Source organism: Ovis aries, chromosome 24 (genome assembly GCF_016772045.2).
Source record: "Ovis aries strain OAR_USU_Benz2616 breed Rambouillet chromosome 24, ARS-UI_Ramb_v3.0, whole genome shotgun sequence".
NCBI classification, from domain to species: Eukaryota; Metazoa; Chordata; class Mammalia; order Artiodactyla; family Bovidae; genus Ovis; species Ovis aries.
In genome coordinates this window covers 35,601,106-35,626,691 of record NC_056077.1, presented here as the reverse complement: position 1 = coordinate 35,626,691, position 25,586 = coordinate 35,601,106, and the positions used below count along the sequence as shown (strand labels likewise).

The window sequence follows — 25,586 nt, the reverse complement described above, 5'->3', positions numbered from 1 at the left end:
GGCAGCTGAGTCCTTGGTTTCCAGGAAAGTCAGGCTCTTCGAGAGCAGAGGGAGCAAGGCCTGGTGGAAGAAGGGCACTTTCCGGAATGTTCCTCCCCCTCCAGCTGGGCCATCCCCACACGTGCTCCCGGACCTTGCCCCTTGGGTCCAGCTCCTGGAAGTCCCAGGCTAATAGGGGGTCACCTCTCTCCCCACCTTCCCCAGGGGAGAAGGTGGAGGAGGGTCGAAGAAAAGGACCTCCTTGTTGAGACCCCGAATTCAGTCCCTGCCTCCATGTCCCACTGCATGGGGTAGCAGGCTGGGGTAGAGCTTTCGGGTGCAGGCTCAGAGCCATGCTGTCCAGGTCCCAGCTCTGCCGTTGATCCTGTCACCTACCTCCTTTTTGTTTTCCATTTTGGTGGTTGTCGTTTAGTCGCTAAGTCGTGTCTGATTTTTTGCGACCCCACGGATTGTAGCCCACCAGGCTCCTCTCTCCGTGGGATTTCCCAGGCAAGAACACTGGAGCAGGTTGCCATTTCTTCCTCCAGGGGATCTTCCTGACCCAGGGATGGAACCCAGGTCTCCCGCATTGGCAGGTGGATTCTTTACCACTGAACCAGCCGAGAAGCTCAGTTTTGGTTGTTATCGTTCCCTTATTGACATGTAGGGTATTTTTTTTTTCAAGTATATTTGGGATTTAAGATCTTTGTCAATATCTATTTGGGGGGACATTTATTTATTTCTCTATTTACGTATTTGGTTGAACTGGGTCTTAGTTGCTGCACTTGGGATATTTTAGTTACAGCATGTGAACTCTTGGCTGAGGCAAGTGGGCTCCAGTTCTCTGACCAGGGGTGGAACCTGGGCCTCCTGCATTGGGAGCGAGGAGTCTTAGCCACTGGACCACCGGGGAAGTCCTTATTGACGTCTCTTGCCAGTATCTTCTCCAGCCTGGGCCTTGCCTTTACAGGCTCTTCATGGTGTCCTTTGCTGAACGGAAGTTTTCAGTTGGAGGTCCGATTTCTGCCCTTTTATTATATGGTGGGTGCTATGTGTGCCATGTTTAAGAAATCTTTGCCCCCCAACTTAAGCATCCCTGGAGTCCTCCTCTCCGCCTTCTCTGCCTCTGTCTGGCTCCTAGCTGCCAGGTCTCTGCTGGCCCAGTCCCACCTCCTCCCCACTGTGTCCCCACCCCAATTCTTGTCCTCCTTACTGCACAATCTTCCCGCCCCAGGACAGGGCTGGCCCCTTTCCGTGTCCCCAGGACTGGTACCAGGGCTGGCACGCACTAGGCGCTCAATAAAATCTTCATAAATGAAGGCAGTGTCTTGTGCCCCAGCTGGGGATCATTAAAACTGTCAATTAGTTCTAAACATCAGCTCATCAGGAACATTTGAGCAAAGCCAGGAAGTAAAAAGTTTTGGAAAAACCAACAGCATAGGAATGTTTCGCTTTCTCCCCAACTGGAGCATTAATCACGAGAACTCAGACCTTGTTAGCATTATTTATTCTTGCTTTTGCCCCTGACCCACAAGCCAGGGAGTCTTCTCTTCACACATGTTGACCACAGGGGCTCCTCAAAGGCCACCCCACCCGTCTGAATGTGGGGGGGGGTTCGGGGGGGAGGGTCCGTGGTCTCCGTCTAGTCCTTCTCTTCGCCATGCGTGATGACGTAACACAGGTTCCTGTAGTCCAGATTGCCACACACATCTGGTGGGAAAGCGGCAAACATCTGCTTGACCTGGGGAAGGAGCCGGGAGTCAGCCTGGACCAGGGCCGAATGGGGTCAGAGCCAGGGGTCACCCAAGGGCGTCATGCAGAATGTCCCTCCCCTTTTAGCAGATGTGGGGGGGTGAGCACTAAGGCCAGGCCAGCAGCCACCCCCACCCATCCTTGTTCCCTTCCAAGGAGTCAGGGGAAACCCTGTCAGCAGACCCCCTGAAAACAGGGCACTTCCCAGGAATGCTCGGTCGGCAGGGGCGGGCAGTGCCCTGAAAAGCTTGCTCGTACCTCCTCCTCACTGAACCGGTCTGCTTGAGTCATGAGCTTCTCTTTGATGCTGCTCAAGGGAGAGAAAGGGTCACCTTCAGGGGAAGGAGGGAAAGGGCCACTCTGTGTGTGGACACACAGACCCTGAGGGGGCAGCCCAGGAGGACACCAGCCGGGGCCAGCCCTGCAGCCCCCAGCTGGCCGTGCTGCCTCAGGCGACCACTGCAGCGCTCAGCTTCCTCTATAACCTGGACTCTCCCCTTTGCATCGGGGGAGGGCCCAGTGACATAAGCTGGGGCCCTGGCATGACGTGGCGGCCACTCCGATGTTGCCCTGTGCACTCTGCAGGTACAGACTGTGTGCGGCTGCCTCATCGTGTCTGACTCTTTGAGGCCCTGTGGACCGAGTAGCCCACCAGTCTCCTCTGTCCATGGGATTCTCCAGGCAAGAATACTGGAGTGGGTCGGTTGCCGTTTCCTCCTCCAGGGGATCTTCCCAGGTTACAGAGGAGAGCCTCTTTGCCCTGGTTCTAGACACGCTGCTTCTTCAGCTTGTGATTTTTGCTGACTTCTGTAAGGTGCTTTGGAGCGTGATGGTGCTTGCACTCAGCCAAGGGGCGGGAAGGTTACCCAGCTCCGTGTCTTCCTGGGCCAGCCCAAGTTTCCTTTGCTCCTCCCAGCCCTGGGAAGTGAGCACTTTTATGCCCCTTCTGCAGAGAGGTCAGCTGAGGTTCAGGAGGGGTACCGATTTGTAGTGGTGGGGCCCTGTCCTCTTGAGTAGTCAGGGAGAGCAGCTGCCCACGGTGGGTCAGGCCTGCCCGGGGGAGATGGGCGGGGCAACTGGAGAAGTGGCCCGAGGTGGGATGTTTGAAGCTGTCGGGGAGGGCCTGGTGCCCCCAGGAGCTCGTCGTTGGGGGGCGTGGTGGGCGGGGCCACAGTGCCCAGGGGCGGGGCCAGAGGGCTGACCTGGGCTGTGAGGATCCACGTGCCCCGCGATGCCACAGCCTCCTTCCCCCTGAGGACCGACGCACATTTTCCATTATTTATGTTAGTAAAGGACAGTCACAGTTTCCAGCTCTGCACGCCGGGGATTTTTCACAGACTCTGTCTCAACCAGAGCCTTCTCTGTGGCCTGCCTGGCGGGCAGCCATGTCTTTCAGGCCCCATAGCCTGGGGATGGCGGCTTCAGGTCCAAAAACGGGGTCCCCCAAGGGTTCCTCCCAGCCCTGACTTTGCTCTGGTGGGAGTGAAGATGGGTGACAGGAGAGGGGTGGGTGGAGGCCACTCCAAGGGGTACCCCCAGTGCCTCCTGAGGTCTCCAAGATGGGGGTGGGAACGTGGACTCTGAGGGCTGGGTAAACGGGAGGGCTGCAGCCTGGAGAAGCCCTCAGGAATACCTCCCCCACCCCTGAGGAGAGTGTGACTCAAAACTTAGGGGGGCAGGGGGACTGTAAGAATGTCTGGGGGACAAGACATTGTCCCCCACTTCCTCCCTGGCCCCCTGCCCTCTCCTGCCCCACCTCCATCACGTGCTGACGCTAATAGAAAGCAAAATTAGCCTCTAGCCGATGCCTGAAGCAACCTGGTAATTGGTCAGGAAGCCTGTGACTGACGAAGAAATCTTGCCTGCCCAGGGCCACCCACAGGCCCACAGAGTCCGTGGAGGCCTGAAGGGATGGCTCAGAGGTCAGCTCAGTGTGTCAGCCCCTGGACAGGCTGCCTCTGCCCAGCCCGCCTTGCCCCCAAGTCTTGGCTCTCTGCCCTGTGCTCCCGCCGGGCTGAGGCTCCCGGGCATAGCAAGCATCACTGCTCCCACGTTCAAGGATGCCAGCCCAGCGACGGCCGGACAGCTGCCCACGATGGCCTCCTCGCTCTCTCTACAGCCCCAGAGGACTTGAGCCTTCCTGTGGCTCCACTTCCATCCCTGCCTCCACTCGAGCCAAAATCTGGCCCATTCCTCTTCCAACACCCTGGATCCCATCGGTGCTGGCCTCTTGTATTTCATTCACCCAGCTGCTCTCCTCCCTCTATCCCTGTCAATCAAGACCCTTGCGGCAGCTACAGCCCTCTTTTCTCCTCCTCCAGGCTGGCCTCCGTGTTGCTCCTGCCTAACTCCTTAGGCTCTCCCATGCCCCACTGGCCCCTGCCGCCCAGGGTCCAGGGCTGCCCAACACGGGCCCTTCCTACCACTCTGTGCTGTCTCCCCTACCACCCACCCAGCCCCCGGCACACACAGCCCTCTCCTCCTAAACAGGCCAAGGCCTGGCTCTTCTCTCGCTGTATTCCTGCATCTAGAATGTTCTCTGCTCCAGCCATGACAATCCTCAGTCATCCTTCAGGGACCACCCACCTCTGCCCCCACCACATCCTCCCTCGATACTGGGAAGCCATCCCCTGGGGACTCCACATTCCTGGCATACTTCCCCACAAACGGAGACCCCGAGGCCCAGGAAGTGGAAGGGAGATCGAGGGATGACTGAACTGGGCAGGGCAGCGGCCTCCTGGCTTCTGGCTGGAACCTACCTGAGTTCTGGGCAGGAGAGGAGCCTGGGCCACCACCCCCACGTCCCTACCCCAGTCCATCTCTCCCCTGAGCCTCTGGGAAGAGAACAACCAAAGCAGAAGGCGGAACAACTTACAAGTCAGCCTTGACGAAACCTTTCCCTTCAGTGTCGAACACCTTGAAGGCATGGAGAATGGTCTCCTCGGGGTCTGTACCTAGAAGCAGCAGACACAGGATAAAGAGGGCAGTCAGAGGTTGGCACTGGCTCCCAGGGCCCCTGTAGAGGCCAAGGGTTCAGGGAGCTTCTTCCCCAGCTTCTGGTCCACAGTGAGGCCAGAGAGAAGGGAGTTTTCTGAGAACCAAGGAATAGTAACAGTCGCCAAGGACGCTGTGCTGAGAGCCAATCAGCCTGCACTGGCTCTGGTTGTCGTTCAGCCGCTCAGGCATGGCTGACTCTTTACAACCCCAAGGACTGCAGCAGGCCTCCCTGTCCTTCACTATCTCCCGCAGTTTGCCCAAGTTCATTTACTAGGCATTTACTACCTGCTTAATCCTCCTGACCACTGGCCCCATTTTACAGATGAAGAAACTGAGGCTCAGGGAGGTTAAGTGACTTGTCCAAGTTCTCATAACTCATGCCCTGTGATTAGGCTATGGGTAAAGGAGAAAGAGCTCTTACTTGGGAGCTGTAGGTTCTGGCAGCGACATTGGAGGAGTCTGAGAGGTTGTTTAGGCCAGAGGAGGGGCAGGTGGGTCAAAAGGGTGGGTAGGGTGGAGGTGGGGGGCTGGGAGAGGCAGAGCGCAACCAGAGCAGTTCTGGTTTTCTCATGTTTATAGTGTGGGCTTTGGGGACAGATGTCATTAGAAGACCTGGTTCTGCTAACACAGTGGGATTGAATACCCAGCCCCCTGGTGGTACAGATGGGGAAACTGAGGCCCAGAGGGAGGAAGTGTCTCACCCAAGGCCTCAGGGACTGTGTGAATGGCAGCAGGTGATCTGGTAACCCTTACCTGGTGCTCTTTCCCCTCTGTCACACTGCCCTCCCTGTTCACTGGGAACCAAGGGCTGTCCCCTTCCTTCTTAAGGCTCAGCTCTGTCATCGCTGAAATGGAGACCAAGGTGGGGTTTGCTGCCTGTCTACCAGGACTGGTTAAGATAACGTGTCCTTGATGGTAAAGTGAAGTCGCTCAGTCGTGTCTGACTCTTTGCGAGCCCATGGACTATAGCCTACGAGGCTTCTTCCATAGGATTTTCTAGGTAAGAGTACTGGAGTGGGTTGCCATTTAATGGTAAAGGGCTTGCCAAACATTACTCTATCGTGACCGCAAACATATCTAAGTACTCTGTGCCAAGTCCATCCTGCAGCTTCCCCATGTAACCCTATGCAACCCCAGCACACCGCATGTGGTAGGTATTGATGTCTCCAGTTTGTCAAAGAGGACACTGAGGCTCAGAGAGGTTCTGTGGCTGGCCTGAGGTCTCCAGTTGCAAGGGGAGGAAGGTTTGAAGATGACTGTTTGAACCTCCAAAGTCCCCCTATTTGTTCTGCCCCTTTGTGTTCCTGATTCTCAGAGTCGGTCAGGTCATCCGTATCTCCCCCATCAGACTGGGTCAGGGCTGTCTGTATCTCCTCTTTAGGATCATCCAGGACAGGACAATGTCTGAGTCTCTCAACATTTCTGAGACTGGCCCTGAGTGACTGGGCTGGGCTTAGTGCTGGCCTGGTGGCCTGGGAGCTCCTGGAAGCAGAGGTGTGGGCCTCTCCTAGGCAGGGTGACAGAAAGCCAATGTGCCCAGGCCAGAGGCTCAGCCTAGGGTGCGTCGGAGCCTAGCCTTGCAGGAGGAGGGGCTGGCCAAGGGGTTGTGGTGAGGGGCCTGCTGTGTGGTCTCGGTCTCCCTGGGTCTCCGGAGGGGCCTCTCTGCTGGGGCAGGCTGGCTCTAGCCCACCTTCCTGAGGGCCAGCTGTATGTGAACTTGTTGCCCTGGGTTCAGGCCCCATGGCTGGACGTCTACCACCTGCTAGTCCTCCCCTCCCTCCTCTCAGAGAGGGCCTCCCCTCTGCCAACTGCAAACCTCATCCAGTGGGTGGCAGACAGGCCACCTCCACTGGTCACTTCATGGCAAAATGTCCTCATCCCGATTAGAGGGACGAAGCGGTGCCTGCCCAGCCCCCCAGCTCCTGTCCCTACTGCAGGCTTGGCCAAGTTTGCATGACAGGCTCAGCTGGAGCCCCAGCCGCGGCGCCCCTGTGAAAATGAGAAAAAGGTGCGGTCTGGGGTCAGAGCGCTTAGCTCAGTCACAGACTGACACGCGTTCCGGGACTCACTTTGAAGTCACTGGCTGGATTCACGCACATCTTTCCCTGGGACTGAGCCCCCAGCCCCGCCCCCTGGACTTCTGCACCCCTCGAGGAGGTGACTGTGGTCCCAGGAATAACCCCTCACAGCTGGCCAGAGGGGGGCCTGGTGGCACTCCTCTGCCAATTGGACAGCACCGATTGGTGGCTGTGGGTTCAGCAGTGGCCCCCAGGTCCTCATGTCAAGAACCTGGAAATGTCACTTGGAAAAAGGGCCTTTGAGAGGTAAAGAAAGGGTCTCGAGATGGAGTGACCATCTTGGTTCATCGAGATGGGCCGTAAAACCAGTGACAAGTGTCCTTACGAGAGTGAGACAGACAGAAACAGAAGAGGAGGGGGCGGTGTGACCCCCGAGGCAGAGACGAGAGCAAAGTGGCCACCGGAAGCCAGAAAAAAACAGGGAGGCGTTCTCTCCTGGAGCTACTCAGTGGAGTCCGACCTGTCAGATTGCGGACTTCCAGATTGCAGAACTGAGGGAACACACGGCTGGTGTTTTGAGCCTTCAAGTTCGTGGTCATCTGTTTCCGCGGCCTCAGGAAACTAACACAAACCACGTCTTACAGACGGGGAGCCACGGTGCAAAGCCCAGATAAACCTTGCCCAAGGCCACCCTCAGGGCCAGTGGGGGGCCTGCTCTTCTTTTTTTTCTATATTTAAAAAACATTTTTACAAATTTTTGGCCATGCCACAGAGTGTGTGGGATCCTAGCGCCCCAACCAAGGATCAAACCTGCGCCCCTTGGAAGGGCGGAGTCCTAACCACTGGACCGCCGGGGAAGTCCGAGCAGGCCCGGGCTTAAACCCAGATGGAGCTGAGGCCCAGGGAGAGTATCAGGCATGGACAGCCTGAGAGTGGGATGATGATAAGACCCACCCCTCAGGGCAGCCCCCGCCCTGGCTGGCCCTTCCTACTGACCACAGAATCCCAGCCCGGGCCTGATGCCACATCTCAGGGGAGTGCAGTGGTTAGAGCTGGAGAGGGGTCGGGGCTCCATTCCTGCTGCTTCGATGCTGGGGCACCTGGGCAGGTGTGTGGCCCATCTGAGCCTTGACCTCCTCACCTATGAATCCTTCCCCAGAGGAGAAGCACAGCCTACTCTGGGGTGGGCCTTGGCAGCTTCCGGGACCCCCAGCCCACCCACCCCCAGTACCACCGCCTCCTGTCGGCCACAGGTGGTAAGACAGAACACGCAAGATGAACCCAGGGCCAGGAAGGTGAGACCAGGGCGGGAGCACTGTCCTGCAAAGGGCTTTCTTGCAAACTGTCCCCCTGGGCCCCTCAGTTCAGTTCAGGTCAGTCATTCAGTCGATTCCGACTCTTTGTGACCCCATGAATCGCAGCACGCCAGGCCTCCCTGTCCATCACCAACTCCCAGAGTTCACTCAGACTCACGTCCATCGAGTCCGTGATGCCATCCAGCCATCTCATCCTGTCGTCCCCTTCTCCTCCTGCCCCCAATCCCTCCCAGCATCAGTCTTTTCCAATGAGTCAACTCTTCGCATGAGGTGGCCCAAGTACTGGAGTTTCAGCTTTAGCATCAGTCCTTCCAAAGAAATCCCAGGGCTGATCTCCTTCAGAATGGACTGGTTGGATCTCCTTGCAGTCCAAGGGACTCTCAAGAGTCTTCTCCAACACCACAGTTCAAAAGCATCAATTCTTTGGCGCTCAGCTTTCTTCACAGTCCAACTCTCACATCCATACATGCCCACAGGAAAAACCATAGCCTTGGGCCCCTCACAGCCCCGCAAATCGGAAGTCATGACAATTACCCTGCTCTGTGCTGTAGAGGTGGAAACTGAGGCAGGATCTTGTGTATGCCCCTGGGGGTTGGTGTCCGGGGCTACACCATGCCCCCAGCTGGGGTGTGCATCGGTACAGGGCATGTGGACACACGGGACCGCACCTACCCATGCCCACTCACCCATCCCCTCCTCGGCAACCCCCACCAGGGCCTCACTCACCCTTCAGCTTCTCCCCAAACATGGTCAGGAAGACGGTGAAGTTGATGGGCCCAGGGGCCTCCTTCACCATGGCCTCCAGCTCCTCATTCTTTACATTGATGCGGCCTGGGGGAGGGGAGGGGTGGAGACACCCACACATACAGTGAGAGTCAGAGGGGACCCTGCCTGCAGGCAGCCCAGGAGCCCAGATCTCAGGACCCCAGCGTCTTGCAGAATCTCCCAGCCCTACTGTCTCTCCCATCCCTCCACTCAGCCCTAAGGCCCTGCCCCCCTTTTGGTGGGGGCGGTCTCGGGATGGGGGCACATTTAGCCATGGGCTGCCTCCAGCTTCACCATCCCCCTGCCACCACCTCAGCCTCCCTGGAAATGAGAGCAAGTTGGTGGTTATCCCCATTTTACAGATGAGGCCACTGAGGCCCAAAGAAGCTGCAGCACATTAGAGTGGAAGACCTGGGTCCTAGGGGCTCACGTGCCATAGGCTGCCTAGAGGCGAGGACTCTGGGATTCCCTGAGTCCCACCTCTGAATGTCTCCAGCCTCTTCCTCACCCCCAGCATTCCCCCAACCCCACTGCCTGCTGACTCCTCCCCCACCCTCCCACTCCAGGCCTCTGCAGGGGTCACTCCTGTCCCTGAAATACCCACCTCTGTCCCCTGACCAGTCCTCTTCTAACACTGGGGAGTCCTCCCTTGACCTTCCAGGCAGAGCCCGCCCCTCCTGGGAGCCCCCAGAGCACACCAGCCCCCAGAGCACACCCCTGCGCCAACCACCCGGACCTGCCCGCGGCCGCACATTCTTTCAGAAAGGCCTAGACTTGGCTCCGCCCCAAGCCTCAGGCCTCTGGCTGCCGGTCACCCACCCAGGGCAGCAAAGGTGTCCCTCAGGTCCTCCTTGTCAATGAAGCCGTCCCGGTTCTGGTCCATGATGGTGAAGGCCTGGCAGAGACACGGGCACTGAGCAGCCACCCGCCCTCCCACCCCAACCCCTCCCCAGAGGTCCCTGCTCCCTGCGAGGGGTGGTCCTCCAGCCCGTTGTTATCTCAGCAACCTCAGTGCAGGCCCTGGCCCTCCCATCATGAGAGTGATGGCTAACGAGCTGGGCTCCTACTGTGCACCAGCACCCCCTGGGGCTTCGTGCCCATCCCTCATTTCATGCTCCCCGCAACCCCATTTTACAGAGAGTGAAACTGAGGCACAGAGAGGGGAAAGGCTTGCTAGAGGTCACACAGCAAAGACTCAGGGATAGAGGGGGCGGGGCTGCCTGAGGACAGCTCATCACATCTGGGGCTAAGCTGCAGCCTGGCAGCCTCTAAGAGCGACATCACCACCCACCCAGGGACTGAGGGCTGACCCCACATCTAAAGGCTTTCCGTGCATCCCAGTAACCTTCCAAAGCCCCAGGGGCAGCTGACCGACCTCTTTAAACTCCTGGATCTGGGACTGATCGAACATGGAGAAGACGTTGGAGCTGGCTCCTCCTTCTGCTTTTTTCCGGGCTCTTCTGGGTGCCTGTGAGGTTCCAGGTGAGGCTTTGCAGCAACCCTTTGTTGGGAGGTACCCTGTTCGTGGCACCCAACCCTCAGGCCTTATCTCCTGAACAACACTGCCCCTCCACCCCTGCCAGGACCCCAGCAGAGACACCAGGCTCCTGAAGCCTAGCAGGGAAGCAGGGTGTTTCCCAGCCCCCAGCAAGAAGCCTGCAGAGCATGAAGCCTGCAGAGCGCCCACCCTGCAGGGTCACCCTGCCGCTTCTTGCCCCGCCCCTGCCTCCAACTCTGGAAGGCAAGTGGTCAGCGCCCAGGATGTGGAGCAGAGAGGAGTGTCTTTTCTAGCGCCAGCCCCCACGTGGAGGGCCCCTCCTTTCCTGCCACCCTCCCCAGTGTTCAGGGTAACACCCAGGTCCCTCGGTCCCGTGAGGTCTGTCCCTTGCCCCCCTCCCAGAGCATCCCCCCCCAACCTGGGTCCCCCACACCTGCTCTACATGCCCCGCTCTCCCATCATTTGCTCCTGCCCTTCCCACTACATGGGGCACCTTCCCTGCCTTCCATCAGCAAGTAGCTTCATCCTTCAGGCCCAACTCCTCCACCACCGCCTCCGAGAAGCCTTCCCTGATCAACCTCGACCCAAGGCCAACTAAGAGCTCCTGACGCCCCCACCTTGCCTCCCCACTGGTCTTGGGCTTCCACGCCCCATAGCCCAGAGCACACCATCCTGCCACACCTCCCTGGGTCTGTCCCATTGAAGGGAGTGGTGGGCTGCCTTCCCCCACCCAGGGTCTGGCTCCGAGTGGGGGCCGGTTTGGAAACTACGGCCCTGGAGCTCAGGGCCTATCTTAGGGCAGCGGGTAGAGCAGGTGACCATCCTTGTGGAGGGTCTCTGGCCAGACTTCCTGTCTCCAAGTGTTTCTCTCCGATGTCATGGTGCTGGAGAGTCCACTCTTGGGCCTTTGCTCTCTGTCCCCAAAGCCCTCCGTGGCATCTTTCCCTCAGCAGCCATCACTAGGGCCCCCATGTGCAAAGGAGCCCCAGACTCGGCTCACGATGGGGGAAAGGACAGCCGGGACTTCACACAAAAGGGGGAGGTGGAAGGGGAGCCCTCGCAGAACCCCCGTGCCCACTCCACCCGGCCTGCACCACCCTCTGTGTCCAGCCCCTGCTACCCCACCCCAGAGCTTCACTGGTACCTGCCCCAGTGCCTGTGTGGTCCCCCCTCCCTCCCCTAACTCATTCCTGTCCCCGAGCCCTACGTCCCCACCCCCACCCTCACCTCCATCTCCCTGGGTCCCCGGGCTCACTTGAGGAGCCGCAGCGCCTGGCTGACTTATAATTAGCTTTTACTCAGTCTTTTGTCTCCACTAATCCTTTGAAAGGGGGCTGGCAGGGGCAGCCAGGACGTTCTGATGCCGTGAAACCCCTGTAATATTTATAAATCCCTTCAGACATCATAAAGAAAGGAACCTCCCTGCAGAATTCATCTCACATAATTACAGATACATTTCCTTCTGATTAATAAAAGCGATCACTTCCGTCTGGGGGGCATATTCTGCCCTCGCTCTCCTCAGACCTCCCCCATCGGCCAGGGCGTGTCCTGCCCCTGTCTATCCCCAGCCTTTCGCGTCATCTGGGGAAACGTCACCCTATTGTGTGCCAGACCCTGTTCTAGAACCCCGGAAGGAAGGAAGAGGTTGTTTTTCTGCTATTGCACAGGCAAAACTGAGACCCAGAGCCCTGACCGGCTTTCTGATCTCCTAGCTGGGACCCCTCTTCCAGCCCAGCTGTCTTAGAGATTCCCTTTTATAATGTGTTTCCGAAGGAAATATCTCAGAGCAGAAGGTGGGTCACCCAGACCTGAATTCTAATCCCAGCTTTGCTGTTCACAGCCTCTGTGATATTAAGAAAATCAGTTTTCTGCCCCAAGTCTCCTTTATAAAATGGATATCACGCCTCCCTCAGAGCATCTGGGCAGTTTCCCTGGTAGCTCATCTGGTAAAGAATCAGCCTGCCATGCAGGAGACCCTCGCTCGATCCCTGAGCTGGGAAGTTCCCCTGGAAGAGGGATAGGCTACCCACTCCAGTATTCTTGGGGTTCCCTGGTGGCTCAGATGGTGAGGAAACCACTGGCAATGCAGGAGACCTGGGTTCGATCCCTGGGTTGGGAAGATCCCCTGGAGAGGAGACCAGCTACCCACTGCATTATTATGGCCAGGAGAATTCCATGGACAGAGGAGTCTGGCAGGCTACAGTCCATGGGGGTCACAAAGAGTCGGGCATGACTGAGAGACTTTCACTTTCAGAGCATCTGGACGTTTGTCAGGTACCCGCTGACCCAGGTGCCCAGTCCCAGGACCCGGAGCTGAATCAGACCTGGTTCTTGTGCCCAAGGAGCTCACAGTCCAGCTAGAAGACAGACAGTTGGTAGAAGGTGGTGGAGGGAGGGAAGATGCTGAGATTTCAGAGAAGCCACTGTACTCCTGGGCACTAAGGGCAGACCTCGCGGAGGGGGTGACTTTCAGACTGAGGCTTGGATGAGTTAGCATCTCCAGGTCAAGAAGGACTGATGGGAGCGCGTGAAATGGAAGCGTGAAAGGACAGCCCCAGTGAGGCCCGCAGGAAGCCCCAAGGGACTGGAGCCCAGGGACAAGGGGAGGGCGGCAGGGCAGGCCCCACATGGCCTGAAGGACCCCGCAGCAAGGCCAGCAGCCCTCATGCCAAGCTCCATAGGACCCCGGCTGGCCTAGAATAGCGACCCCAACCCCCCCACTAAGAAGTATGTTCTCTCAGTGGGATCAGAGCCCCTCTTCTGTCCTGAAACCTCCGAACCTGGCCCACCCTGGCCCCCTCCACCCTCCTCTTCCTTGCCTCCCCACCTTTCACCTCGTCAGCAGGCCCCACCGAGTCCAGGAAAGCAGAGACCCAAGTCAGGACCCCCATGGGTGGACTGGCTGGGAGCAAGGATCACATCAAGGGAGAAGAAAAGGTCAAAGATGTCAGTGAGAGGGACAAGCTCAAGGTCAGGGTGAGTTCAGGCAATGAGGTGAAGGTCAGTATCACAAATGAAGTCAAGGTCACAGGATGAGGTCAGGGTCAGCAGGCAGGGCAGCGCCAGCCTACCATGGTCTGGAGGGCTCCCTCGAGCTCCGGCAGGGCTGGGGGAGCTTGGCGACGGCTCTTTAAATAGTGCTCCAGGGCCAGACCACAGTTTGGAAGGTGACAGAGGACACGGTGGGGGCAGCCCTGCCAGACACCTGTCTGGGCCCATTCAGAGTGGGTGGGATTGTGGCTTCCGGAGACCGTCCAAGCCACAAGGATTTCTACCAGTGGGGGGCCAACCGGATCTCTGCAGCCAAGGGCCCAAGGCCCAAGAAGGGGCTCCTGGCCGAGGACACACAGTAAGGTGAGGCCTGGAACCACCTGGGAAGACTTAGCCTTAGACCACGCAAGTTCGGGAGAGCTCCCAAGGCAGGGCCACCCACGCCAACTGGGGAGCTGACCCCTCGAGCCGTGTGACCTTGAGTGGGACCCCACCCTCCAGAAGGCTCAGTCCTCTCATATGAGAAGTGGGGAGAATGTGATGCCCCTCCGGTCAGCCCGTGGAGGGGGTTTCTGCATCAGCGTGGCCCCCAGGGACCCCTCAACCAATAGGACCACTGCCACCATTACCAGGGAGTTGAGAAAGGAAAGAGACAAACAAGAAGAATGGAGGTGACTCTGGAGAGGGACAACGGAGAAATCACATCCCCATCCATCTGGCCACACGCACACACTGGGACGGGGCCCGTCCCCACCAGGCCTGGTCCAGCCCAAGAATTCTCCAGTTCGTGTGCCAAGCCGAGCCTGCACCTGCCCCTGGCAGGCCTCCCGTGTGTCCAGTGCCACCCGGCTGCCCAGTCCGTCCTGCCAAGTCAGCCCCCGCCCAGGACCGCCATGTCTGATGGGCTGCCAGGCCCGGCAGTGCTGGGCTCAGGCCGTGAACCCACCCACCCTCAGGCACAGGACAGCTTAACTGTCCCCGGAGCTGGCCGTAGGCCGCCAGGCCCCAGTACGGCTGATCCCCCGTCCTGGGGGAGGGACTGTGATGACAGAGAAAACAAGAAGCTAACTCTTGTAAAACACCGACAATCATGCTGCGTTTGAAAGCCTGTATGTTCACCCTGCCTCCTTTACCCCACTTTCCAGGTGAGGAAACGGGCTCACTGGAGTTAAATCACTCATCCCAGGCTGATCTCAGTGCTCCCCTTCCTGAGCGACCCGGACTGGCTGACTCTGACCAGACCCCTGACCTCTCCATCACCTCTGATGGAATTTGTTGCTCTGAGCTGAGGCCAGACTCTGCCATACTGCCATACTGGTCCCCTGGTTGGACAGGGACCAACCAGACAGGCCACAGGTGTTCAGCAGGTCAGGGTGAAAGGAAACCGGCTCTGGACGCAGAAGGTGGGATTCCAGTCCCTGCCCCACCTTGACCCACTGAGAGATGAGTGGTGTGAGCATGGCAGGTGCCTGTCCCTCTCTGGGCCTGAGCAGAGGGGCAGGTGACCACTGTTTGTGCCAGCCCCAGGGGAGCAGCCCTTCCTGGCCCGTCCCTGAGCCTTGCCCTGGAGGCTGCTGGCTCGGGACTTGCTGAGTGCAGAGAGATGATGCCATCCGGGGCCACCACCCCTGCTTCCTGCTGGCCGGAGGCGTCTTTATGGATGTCTCGGCTCCTGCCTCCGAGGTCACTGTGCAGGACCACGCAGGGGCTCCTGAGGGCGCAGGGCAGCTCCTGAGCCCACAGAGAGCCACCCAGCCTGCCGGGACAGGGGACATCCAAGAGGGGATCATGATGAAAGGTGGAGTGAGTGACGGCAGAGCTTACAAGTGCTTAGCAAACGAGTCCCCACAGTTTCCCTCCCTGGCCTCCTTCTCCTTCATACTAAGAAAGCAGGACGAGCTGATCAGAAGTCTGGTGGAGACCATGGAAACCCTCTGGACAGATGATCAGGAAAAACTTGTCCCTGGGGTAGGGGAGTAGCGGGAGAAGTGAGGAGCATGCAGCGGTCCTGAGTAAGAGAAGCTCTGAGTTCTGCCCGAGCTGCGGACCCTCACTCAGCAACACACAGACCCTCGGTTTTCCCCATCTGCGAAATGGTGCCAGCAACCTGGCCGCCTGGAAGCAGCCATCAGGCAGTCCAGTGCCATGGGAAGGTGGTGGCTCTGAAGTCACTGGCAGAGTGCTCGCCCTCCCCCTCCCCCTGGCCATGGATGGAATTGTTGATGAAACTCACCGTCTCAGTCCCCCTTCAGCCTGATGGGGCCAGGGCCAGTCTGTGGCCACTGCTGGCTCACATTGTTCAGCTCAGCTGACCACAAGGAGATGGCCAGTTGCTGGGGTCAGAGAGACCCCTGAGGGGCTTGGTGCCTCCTGGGGCAATGAGCCTTGGAACTGGAATTCCAGCTTGGCCCCGGGGAGTCAGAGGACTTAGCCACTTGTGAAGAGCAGCCCACTTTCCAGAGATCTACCCTGAGGTCTCCAGGGTGACCAAGCCAGGATGGGAAATTGAAAGAGACCAATTGCCTTAAAACACAGCACCCCCCACCTCACCCCACCGCCCCGCCGTCCTACAGGGTGACAGCTGTCACCAAGACCACATGAGAGCAAGCTGGAGCAGGTAACTTTACCAGTCACCCTCACCCCTAACTTCTTGCCACTAACTCCCCATGATCAACAGGCTGTCCCCCGCCGACTGCTCCAGACCATCGCCTTTACTTCCGATGTCTTCCAAATGCTTCCTTCATTCTCCTTCCTCTGTCTTTGCCCAAGTCACACCTCCCCTCCCCCACTGGAATCACTGTCTCCAACCTCCACTCTGCAGAGCAAGGACCACCTGCCTTTCCCTCACCACGACTGCTCATCTGGCCTATCGGAGCATGAGGGGAATCCATCAGCCCTCGGAGTCCAGCCCTGCCAGATCCTGAACGTCTTTTGTAACTTTCCCATCAAGTGGCTGTTACTTGCATACCACCTGTGATGGGGAACTCATCTCCCACCACCAAGCAAAGGCAACTCAAATTGACAAACACTCATCAACTGTCTACTGTAGCCCTCCGCTGCATGTTCTGGGGGAGTAAGAACTTGTCCTTGACAATCCCTGCACTTGTAGTAACCCAATCAGACAGTGTATGCTTGAGTTTATTCATTCACTTATCAATTATTTAGTGGGTGCTGGGCACAGCACTGAACAAAACAAGTGTGGCTCCCAGAGTGAGGGGACCCAGACAGAAAGTGCCACCACTGGCACTTCCCTGGGGGGCCAGTATGTTGGGATTCTGCGCTTCCACTTCGGGGGCACAAGCTTGATCCCTGGTTTGTAGCCCACCAGGCTTCTCTGTCCATGGAATTCTCCAGGCAAGAATACTGGAGTCCTCCAGGGGATCGTCCCCACCCAGAAATCGAATCCGAGTCTCCTGCACTGCAGGCAGATTCTTTACCATCTGAGCCACCAGGGAAGCTCTAGGAGTCTGCATATGGGATTTTAGTTGTCAGTTTGAGATTGTCAATTTGAGTTGCCTTTGCTTGGTGGGGGGATGAGTTCCCCATCACAGGTGGTATGCAAGTTGCAGCCAATTGATGGGAAAGTTACAAAAGATGCTCAGCATCTAGCAGGGCTGGACTCAGAGGACTGATGGATCCCCCTTCTGCTATGATAGGCCAGGTGGTTAGAAGCCTCTTGGTCCGGGCAGTCATGGTGAGGGAGAGGCAGGTGGTTCTTGCTCTGCAGAGTGGATGTTGGAGACGAGGCAAAAAAAAAAAAAAAGTGGCACCACCCATGCATTCAGAGGGGACATTTTGGGCTGGAACCCAGTGAATTGGGCCATGAAGGATGGCAAAGTGGCAGAGGGCATTGCTCTGGGAGGAGGGCAGATAAAGGTGTGGATGTCTCAGGGCACCCACAGAGCAGCTCAGATATGAAGGTGCTGAGCGGGAGGGGCCAGAGTCCGGTGGAAGAGGGGAGGGGAAGGGGCAGGGCTGCTCAGTGGTGACATCCCAGCCATTAAGAGGTGACCTCCAGGGCCCAAGCAGAACTCGGCAAAGAGTCCCCAGACCTGGCTTGGGGCTCCCTTCTCTCTTGGTTTAGGGAGACTCTTGGCTGACTTAGCAGAGGAGTCCTGCCCCTTCTCCTCCAGCAGCCTTCAAATCCTCGGTATTTTTATAGCAGGATGCTGTGGCCACAGGCCCCTTGAATGGGGCGCCTCTCCCGTGCACACTCGCCTGCCTTCTCGGCCGCAGCTATAAAACAGGCAGGAGGCGTCCCGGGAGACATTCTTCTTTGCTTTGAAGGCTTCCTAGTCTTTTCTAAGTGGCTCCAAATGAGAGGAAGGCTCCAGACAGGGGTGGGTCTGGGGAGGAGGGGACAGCAGGGAGTTTGGGAAAAGACAGGCCTCCCCTAATTGTCCTCAGATCTTAGTCTCCGGTCTGGTAATTAGAGAGCTGATGGAGGTGCAAGTCAACTTCCTTTGGGGTAAGAAGGGGCAAGAAAGGGCAAGGGGGCTTCCATGGTGGCTCAGTGGCCAAGAATCCACCTGCCAATGCAGGAGACAGGGGTTTGATCCCCGGGTGGGGAAGATCCTCTGGAGAAAGAAATGGCAACCCACTCCAGTATTCTTGCCTGGGAAGTCCCACGGACAGAGGAGCCTGGCAGGCTATGGTCTATGGGGTCGCAAAGAACTGGACACAGCTTAGCGACTAAATAAAAAGGGGCAAAGGGTAAATTGGCTATAAGTCTGGGTTCTGCTTGAAATATGAACTGCAGGGAGGTGGCCTGAGTCTGGCCCCTGGTCACTTGGTGGGGACGTTGGGTTGCCTCAAGCATTTGCACGGGGCCTACTGTGCCTGCAGCACGGGTTGGCTGTCCTTCGGCCAAGGCCGGATTTACTGGTCCGGATCCTAAGTGGGGAAGGTGGTCCTCAGGAAGCAGGCACCTCCCTGGTGTTAGGGCCCTCCCTCCCAGAGATAATTAGGGGAGCCTCCTGGGAGTAGAAATGGCAACCCACTCCAGTGTTCTTGCCTAGAGAATCCCAGGGACGGGGGAGCCTGGTGGGCTGCCATCTATGGGGTCGCACAGAGTCGGACACGACTGAAGCGACTTAGCAGCAGTAGCAGCAGCAGCGACCCTGGAGTAGAGGACCGCCCCCTTTGCCCAGTCTCTGCTCTCATGACTGGGAATGGGATGGAGAGGTGCGGGACTGTGAAAAGCAGGTATAGGAGCCCAGACCTCCTGACGTCTTGGTCACCCCACCTCTGGGGCCCCCAGGGAAGGTCCTTCTCACATGCTCACATCGCTAAGTGGCAGCAGGGGTGGACATGGCGGCCTAGTGGCCAGGCCACAGCCAGGAGGATCCAGGCATCTGGGGGTGGAAGGGAGGGCCTCTCACCGCAGTGTCACCACTGGGAGTGAGGGTGACTGACCTTTCCAGCCACAGCAGCAACAAGGCAGGCCAGACCTAGCTCTGACTTGTGCTGCGGAGTTGCAGGGACGCATAGCAGCATAATTCTGAAAGAGATGGGAATACCAGACCAGCTGACCTGCCTCTTGAGAAACCTGTATGCAGGTCAGGAAGCAACAGTTAGAAGTGGACATGGAACAACAGACTGGTTCCAAATAGGAAAAGGAGTATGTCAAGGCTGTATATTGTCACCCTGCTTATTTAACTTATATGCAGAGTACATCAAGAGAAACGCTGGGCTGGAAGAAGCACAAGCTGGAATCAAGATTGCTGGGAGAAATATCAATAACCTTAGATATGCAGATGACACCACCCTTATGGCAGAAAGTGAAGAGGAACTAAAAAGCCTCTTGATTGAAGTGAAAGTGGAGAGTGAAAAAGTTGGCTTAAAGCTCAATATTCAGAAAATGAAGATCATGGCATCTGGTCCCATCATGTCATGGGAAATAGATGGGGAAACAGTGGAAACAGTGTCAGACTTTATTTTTTTGGGCTCCAGGATCACTGCAGATGGTGATTGCAGCCATGAAATTAAAAGATGCTTTACTCCTTGGAAGAAAAGTTATGCCAACCTAGATAGTATATTCAAAAGCAGAGACATTACTTTGCCAACCAAGGTCCATCTAGTCAAGGCTATGGTTTTTCCAGTGGTCATGTATGGATGTGAGAGTTGGACTGTGAAGAAAGCTGAGCACCGAAGAATTGATGCTTTTGAACTGTGGTGTTGGAGAAGACTCTTGAGAGTCCCTTGGACTGCAAGGACATCCAACCAGTCCATTCTGAAGGAGATCAGCCCTGGGATTTCTTTGGAAGGAATGATGCTACAGCTGAAACTCCAGTACTTTGGCCACCTCATGCGAAGAGCTGACTCGTTGGAAAAGACTCTGATGCTGGGAGGGATTGGGGGCAGGAGGAGAAGGGGATGACAGAGGATGAGATGGCTGGATGGCATCACTGACTTGATGGACATGAGTTTGAGTGAACTCCGGGAGTTGGTGATGGACAGGGAGGCCTGGCGTGCTGTGATTCATGGGGTCGCAAAGAGTCAGACGCGACTGAGTGACTGAACTGAACTGAACTGAGCTGATAGCAGCATAGGAGCAACCCAGGGATTGTAGCTCACAGTCAGCTCAATTCAGACACATGGGTGTAAAAGTGCAACTATTCTTGTTGTTGTTATTCAGTTGCTAAGCTGTGTCTGACCCTTTGCAACCCCATGAGCTACAGCACGCCAGGCCTCCTTGTCCTCCACCATCGCCTGGAGTTTGCTCAAACTCATGTCCCTGGAGTCAATGATGCCACCCAACCATCTCATCCTCTGTCGTCCCCTTTGTCTCTTGCTCTCAGTCTTTTCCAGCATCAGGTTCTTTTTTTTCCAGTGAGTCAGCTCTCCACATCAGGTGGCCAAAGTAATTGGAGCTTCAGCTTCAGCATCAGTCCTTCCAATGAATATTCAGAACAGATTTCCTTTAGATTGACTGGTTGGATCTCCTTGCAGTCCAAGGGATTCTCAAGAGTCTTCTTCACAGTTCAAAAGCATCCATTCTTCTGTGCTCAGCCTTCTTTATGGGCCAACTCTCACATCTGTACATGACTACTGGAAAAACCATAGCTTTGACTATACAGAACTTTGTCCTCCTGAGCATGTTAACAGAGGTCTAGGTTCTCAAGCCAGGGAGATGACAGTGCTACCCTCTGCTGATCTACACAAACAGTAGATGATTTAGGTTTGGTCCTAGTACTGCACTTTGCGGGGAGGGATATTTGGAGAAGAGCCACCTGAATTGTAGCTGAGGGGCTGGAAACTCTTAGCTGGAGAGGAACAGCATTAGCTGGTGGGTTGCATGATTGTGGCAATTTATCAGCTTGGCCATGCATGGCCTGTACCCTCTCAATGGGGATCATGCCTCAGTTCTCGGGCCTCTATCTTTCTTCCCCCTGGTATTTGCAGTCAGTCTCATAGGCCTTCCCCGGGTTCAGTGCCTTGGAAAGAACTTTCCATTGTCCCATTTTAATTCCACCATTTGAATTATTAGCTGCTGCTGCTGCTAAGTCACTTCAGTCGTGTCCAACTCTGTGTGACCCCATAGATGGCAGCCCACCAGGCTCCCCCATCCCTAAGATTCTCCAGGCAAGAACACTGGAGTGGGCTGCCGTTTCCTTCTCCAATGCATGAAAGTGAAAGGTGAAAGTGAAGTCACTCAGTTGTGTCCGACCCTCAGCAACCCCGTGGACTGCAGCCTTCCAGGCTCCTCTGTCCATGGGATTTTCCAGGCAAGAGTACTGGAGTGGGGTGCCATTGCCTTCTCCATGAATTATTAGCTAGTGCTATGTAAAGAATCACTCTGATCACAGTGGTGTGTTCACAGTTTCTACGGGTCAGAAATTCAGAAAAGGCATAGTAACAAGGAAGGCTTGTCTCTATAATGTCTAGGAATAAGTTTGGGGGTGGCTGGATGGCTAGCATTGGAAATACCTGAAGGTTTAACCATGCATGGGTTTGGAGTCTGGGCCGGGAAAGGGTGAGGGGGATGAGTGGTGAATGGTGGGGATCAGGCCCCGGGTTCACAAACCACAGGCCTCATCCCATCAGACAGCCGAGAAAACTGAGGCCTGGGGCAGAGAAGGGCTGGCTCGAGTGCCACTGGAAGACTTTTTCCCCACCCCGGAAGGGACACCTGGGAGCCGAGCTGGGAAGGTCCAGATGGGTGCTCCCCTCTTCAAGATGCAGGCTTCCGTGGGGGCTCAGATGCTACAGAATCTGCCTGCAATGCAGGAGACCCGTATTTTGTCCCTGGGTGGGGAAGATACCCTGGAGAAAGGAATGGCAACCCACTCCAGTATTCTTGCCTGGAGGATCCCACAGACAGAGAAGCCTGGCAGACTACAGTCCATGGGATTGCAAAGAGTCAGACACGACTGAGAGATTACCACACTTTAACACTCTTCAAGATGCAGGGCATCCTGGCAGTAGCTGGTGGCATAGGGGATGCTTGGACTTGGGGCCCTCCCAGGGGCCTGGAGGCTGCCAAACAGGCCAATTTGCTGTACTAATGTGTGCTTTCTGCTGCTTGGGGGCCTCCTCACACCCTCTCCTGTGAGCCGAGCCAGAGGCAACAGAATGAGCTATAATTATGTCAGGCCACGCCCTGCTGCCCTGGCTCAGCAATTAGCCAAGTGGCCCGGCACCCAGTGGAGCACCCAGCGGCTTCCACCCCCGCCTGGCTCTGGATGGGGTGAATCAGAAGCTGGGACAGGGAGGGTGGGGTGGGCCACTTTTTCATGCTCCCTCTTGCTTCCTCCCCCGCCCGAGGAAAAGAGCCTGAAAATGGGGCTTCCTTCTCCCATGAAAGAGATCTCAGACAGGGCAGCTCCCAACCCCACTGGTTGGAGCCCCCCCAGTGGAGAAGGCAGTGAAGAGCAGAGCCCTCCTTGGAAGATGTCCCCTCCCCTCCCCGGCGCCCCGGCTTGTGGTTGACCTGCAGGGGGACCGGCAGAACAGCCACGATCTCCTCAGGGTCTGGGGGGCTGGCAGACTAGAGCTTGAATTTGGGTTTGGGTCCTGCTGGACCTGACGTCTCTCTAAAGCCTGGCACATCACTCTCCAGCAGGGCTTCCCTGGTGCCTCAGACGGTAAAGAATCTGCCTGTGATTCAGTTTGATCCCTGTGTTGGGAAGATCCCCTTGGGAAGGAAATTAGCTACCCACTCCAGTATTCTAGCCTGGAAAATCCCATGGACAGAGGAGCCTGGTGGGCTATAATCCTTGGGGTCACAAAGAATCGGACATGACTCAGCGACTAACACTGACTTCTATGTTTCTTTGCCTGTAACCTGAGATTGTTTGTACTTTTTAAAGTTTACTGAAATATAGTTGATTTACAATGTTGTGTTAATTTCTGCTGTACAACAAAGTGACTCAGTTATACCTATACATAATCTTTAGCATATTCTTTTCCATTATGGTTTATCACAGGATGTGGAATAGAGTTCCCTGTGCTATACAGTAGGATCTTGCTGCTTATCCATCCTATACTTGAGAATTTGCATCTGCTAACGAAATTAGTTATGTTTGTGCCCAGTCGCTTCAGTCGTGTCCAACTCTGCAATCCTATGGACCATAGCCTGCCAGGCCCCTCTGTCCATGTGATTCTCCAGGCAAGAATACTGGAGTGGGTTGCTGTGCCCGCCTCCAGAGGGGATCTTCCTGACCCAGGAATCGAACATGCGGCCCTTATGTCTCCTCCCTCAGCAAGTGGGTTCTTTACCACTAGCGCCACCTGGAAAGCTTGTTATGAGGATTAAAGCATTGCAGCTGGAACATTATCGGCCCATATCAATGGGGGCTCTCTGGTCAACAGCAGAAGACACGGCTCTTGGTGACGAGATCCCCCAATTTCAAGGCTGCGTGGTCTAATTGTCCTCCAGCTCAGCATATATGCCAGCTGTTATGTCACTGTACCTGCAGATGGTGACTTGCAGGGGAACGCTGGCTGTGTCTGCGTCACCCCAACACTAGCTTGTACCCCAGCCCGAAGCAGGGGACCCAGAACTCACTGGGCATTTTATTCTCGACAGCTGTGGACTGGGATTTGCGTTGATTCCTTCCACGAATGCTGGCTTGACCACAGGCCAGGCTTGCATCCTCCACTCCTCTAGACTCAGAGTAGCTTTGAACTCACACCGGCTGTATGGCAACGGTTCTTAGAGACAGTCTGGAAAGATCAAGGAAGCATCAGCATCTTAGATGAAATGGGAGATACTGGGAGGATGGTGGGTGGGAAATGGTGTTTGTGTGTGTGTGTGTGTGTGTGTGTGTGTAGAGATGAAAGCTCACCTCCTTTAGTAGGAAGTCCTTAGATAACCTTGACCCTGAAAGGCGAACTGGTAGTGACACAAGCTTGTTCTTTAGTGCCATGGAGGGAACTCCGAAAGAATCATCTAGAATTGAGAGCTGTGGCCTCTGAGGCAGGGGAGCAAAGGGGCAGGACGAGGGGTAGGTCTGTGTAACGAGTAACTACAAGGCTCTCACCACAGCTTCTAACTCAGGGGCCTACCTCCGTCTGACAAATTAAATTGAAAGGAAGAAATATGTACTGTTGAGTCGGCCTTGGTCTCCCCAGTCTTGGGGGCCAGGGGAACCCTCAGGGGAGTGGGGTGGGGAGCAGGGCTGCCTTGGGCCTGCTGCAGCCCATGCGGGGCTGGGCACAACGAGATCCTCGGGGAAGCCACCCGGGGTCACCCTCTGGCTGTCACCTGACCCTGGGGCGCAGCAGGGCAGCAGACGCCTGGCGCTGACCCTGGGGTGCTCATGCTCTGGGGAGCCTGCAAGGCGCCCGAGTGACCCAGGGGCACTGTTTGAAGTCCCGGTACCTTCTAAGGATTCAGTTTAACGAGCTGGGTGCTGCAGGCACCTGGATGAAAGATGCTATCTGAAGACATGAGATAATTACCAATTAAAACCATTTTCTTAGAAACAGGAAGGTCCCATTTGCCAAGAGTAAATAGTGGGGGTGGGCCCAGCCTAGGAAAGTCATTCTGGGTGGGCTCCAAAGCCAGTGTGAGTCAGAGCGTGGGGTCAAGGGAGGCCAGAGTTCCCTCCCCCGAACCCCGAGGGTGAGAAGTCAGCAGAGATATACTGGCAGGACCCCCACCCCACTCTGGGGCGGCAGGAGGGGCCCCACCTCAGGACTCTCCACCCTGCCTGGCAGGAATGGAGGAATTGCTAGCCCTGCCCAGATGGTGGGGCACCTCCGCCAAACACAGGGGCATCCTGACCTCCTCTGCGGGATGTAACCTCGATGAAGGCACCAGCACGGGGAAGAGGACCCTGGAGCTGCCTTTCTTTCCTTCTTTTATTTTTTTGGCCATGCCACATGGTATGTGATCTTAGTTTCCCGACCAGGGATCGAACCCACACCCCACTACAGTGGATGTGCAGAGTCTTAGCCACTGGACCACTTGAGAAGTCCCTGGAGCTTCTTTCCATTAATTCACAAGCCCCTGATGAAGGCCTCCTGTGTGATGCTGGCTTCCTGGGAGGAGACAAGCACACCAGCCATCCTAGGGCATACGTCCCAGCGGCCACGCCTCACCGGTGCTTACCACAGACCAGACCACTCTGCCGAGTGCTTTAGGGGCTGGTTCTTTTCACCTTCAACCTGACCCTAGAAAGTGTTCCATTAGGATCCCCATTTAAAGATGAGGCCAAGTGACTTTCTGAGGTTAACCGGCTAGAGAGTGAGAAGCTCCAGGATCTGAGCTGTAACCACTGCAGCACCCGTCCCGTCTCCTGGGCATCTGCCCTGCCTGCAGGTGGGAGGTCAGTAAACAGGCTGGCAGCCATCTCCTGATGGGCAGTCTCGCCCTGCAGACCCCCAGCCCACCCTCTTTCCTGGAAGCCCCTCAAAGCTGAATCTGGGAGTCTGGCACTCCCGCCACACACCCACGCTGACTGCTTCCCCATCACTGACACCCATCCATTCACACTTCCAAGCCAGCGAGCTGGGACCAGTTCTGACTCCCCCTGCCCCCCACTCTCCACATTCCATCAGCACACAGAGAGCAGAGGCTTCACGTGTCTGATGGGCCAAGTGGAACCGGGGAGCCAGGACCCAGCAGCCCAGAGCAGATCCACAAAGAGACTCGGCTCCTTTTCCCACGCACCCTGGTTCCCATTGGCCGATGGCTAATTCCTGCTCCCCTGCCCATGGGGAAAGTTCTTTGTAAATTATAAGGCCCCTAATAATGGAAGCAAGTCTTACAACACTCAGGTCAAATGTGCACGTAAAACTATTTCCCCAAATCACATGCTGCTT

At 56.4% G+C, this 25,586-nt stretch overlaps 1 protein-coding gene across 2 annotated transcripts; it reads right to left on the bottom strand.

Moving 5' to 3' along the window:
* Nucleotides 1-1,469: 1,469 nt before the first annotated feature.
* On the bottom strand, nt 1,470-10,412 carry MYL10 (myosin light chain 10). 2 transcript variants are annotated; one of them, XM_012104517.5, is made up of 6 exons: nt 10,203-10,383; nt 9,647-9,722; nt 8,789-8,893; nt 4,607-4,685; nt 1,990-2,038; nt 1,470-1,720 (listed from the first exon to the last, which is right to left on the bottom strand). In XM_012104517.5, exons 1-6 carry the CDS (start codon nt 10,236-10,238, stop codon nt 1,622-1,624), a joined length of 444 nt encoding a protein of 147 aa, XP_011959907.2. In that variant the 5' UTR covers nt 10,239-10,383; the 3' UTR covers nt 1,470-1,621. The 2 variants fall into 2 exon arrangements, with proteins under 2 accessions (XP_011959907.2, XP_042096023.1); XM_042240089.1 differs by lacking the exon at nt 1,990-2,038 and having other exon boundaries at nt 10,203-10,412.
* Nucleotides 10,413-25,586: the final 15,174 nt, after the last annotated feature.

Coding starts and splice junctions, on each gene's coding strand:
- MYL10 (XM_042240089.1), bottom strand. CDS start 10,238: ATGTTCGATCAGTCCCAGATCCAGGAGTTTAAAGAG. Junction 8,894..9,646: donor GGACACCTTTGCTGCCCTGG/GTGGGTGACCGG, acceptor CCCCTCCCCCAG/GCCGCATCAATGTAAAGAAT. Junction 1,721..4,606: donor GGTTTCGTCAAGGCTGACTT/GTAAGTTGTTCC, acceptor CTCCTTCCCCAG/GTCAAGCAGATGTTTGCCGC.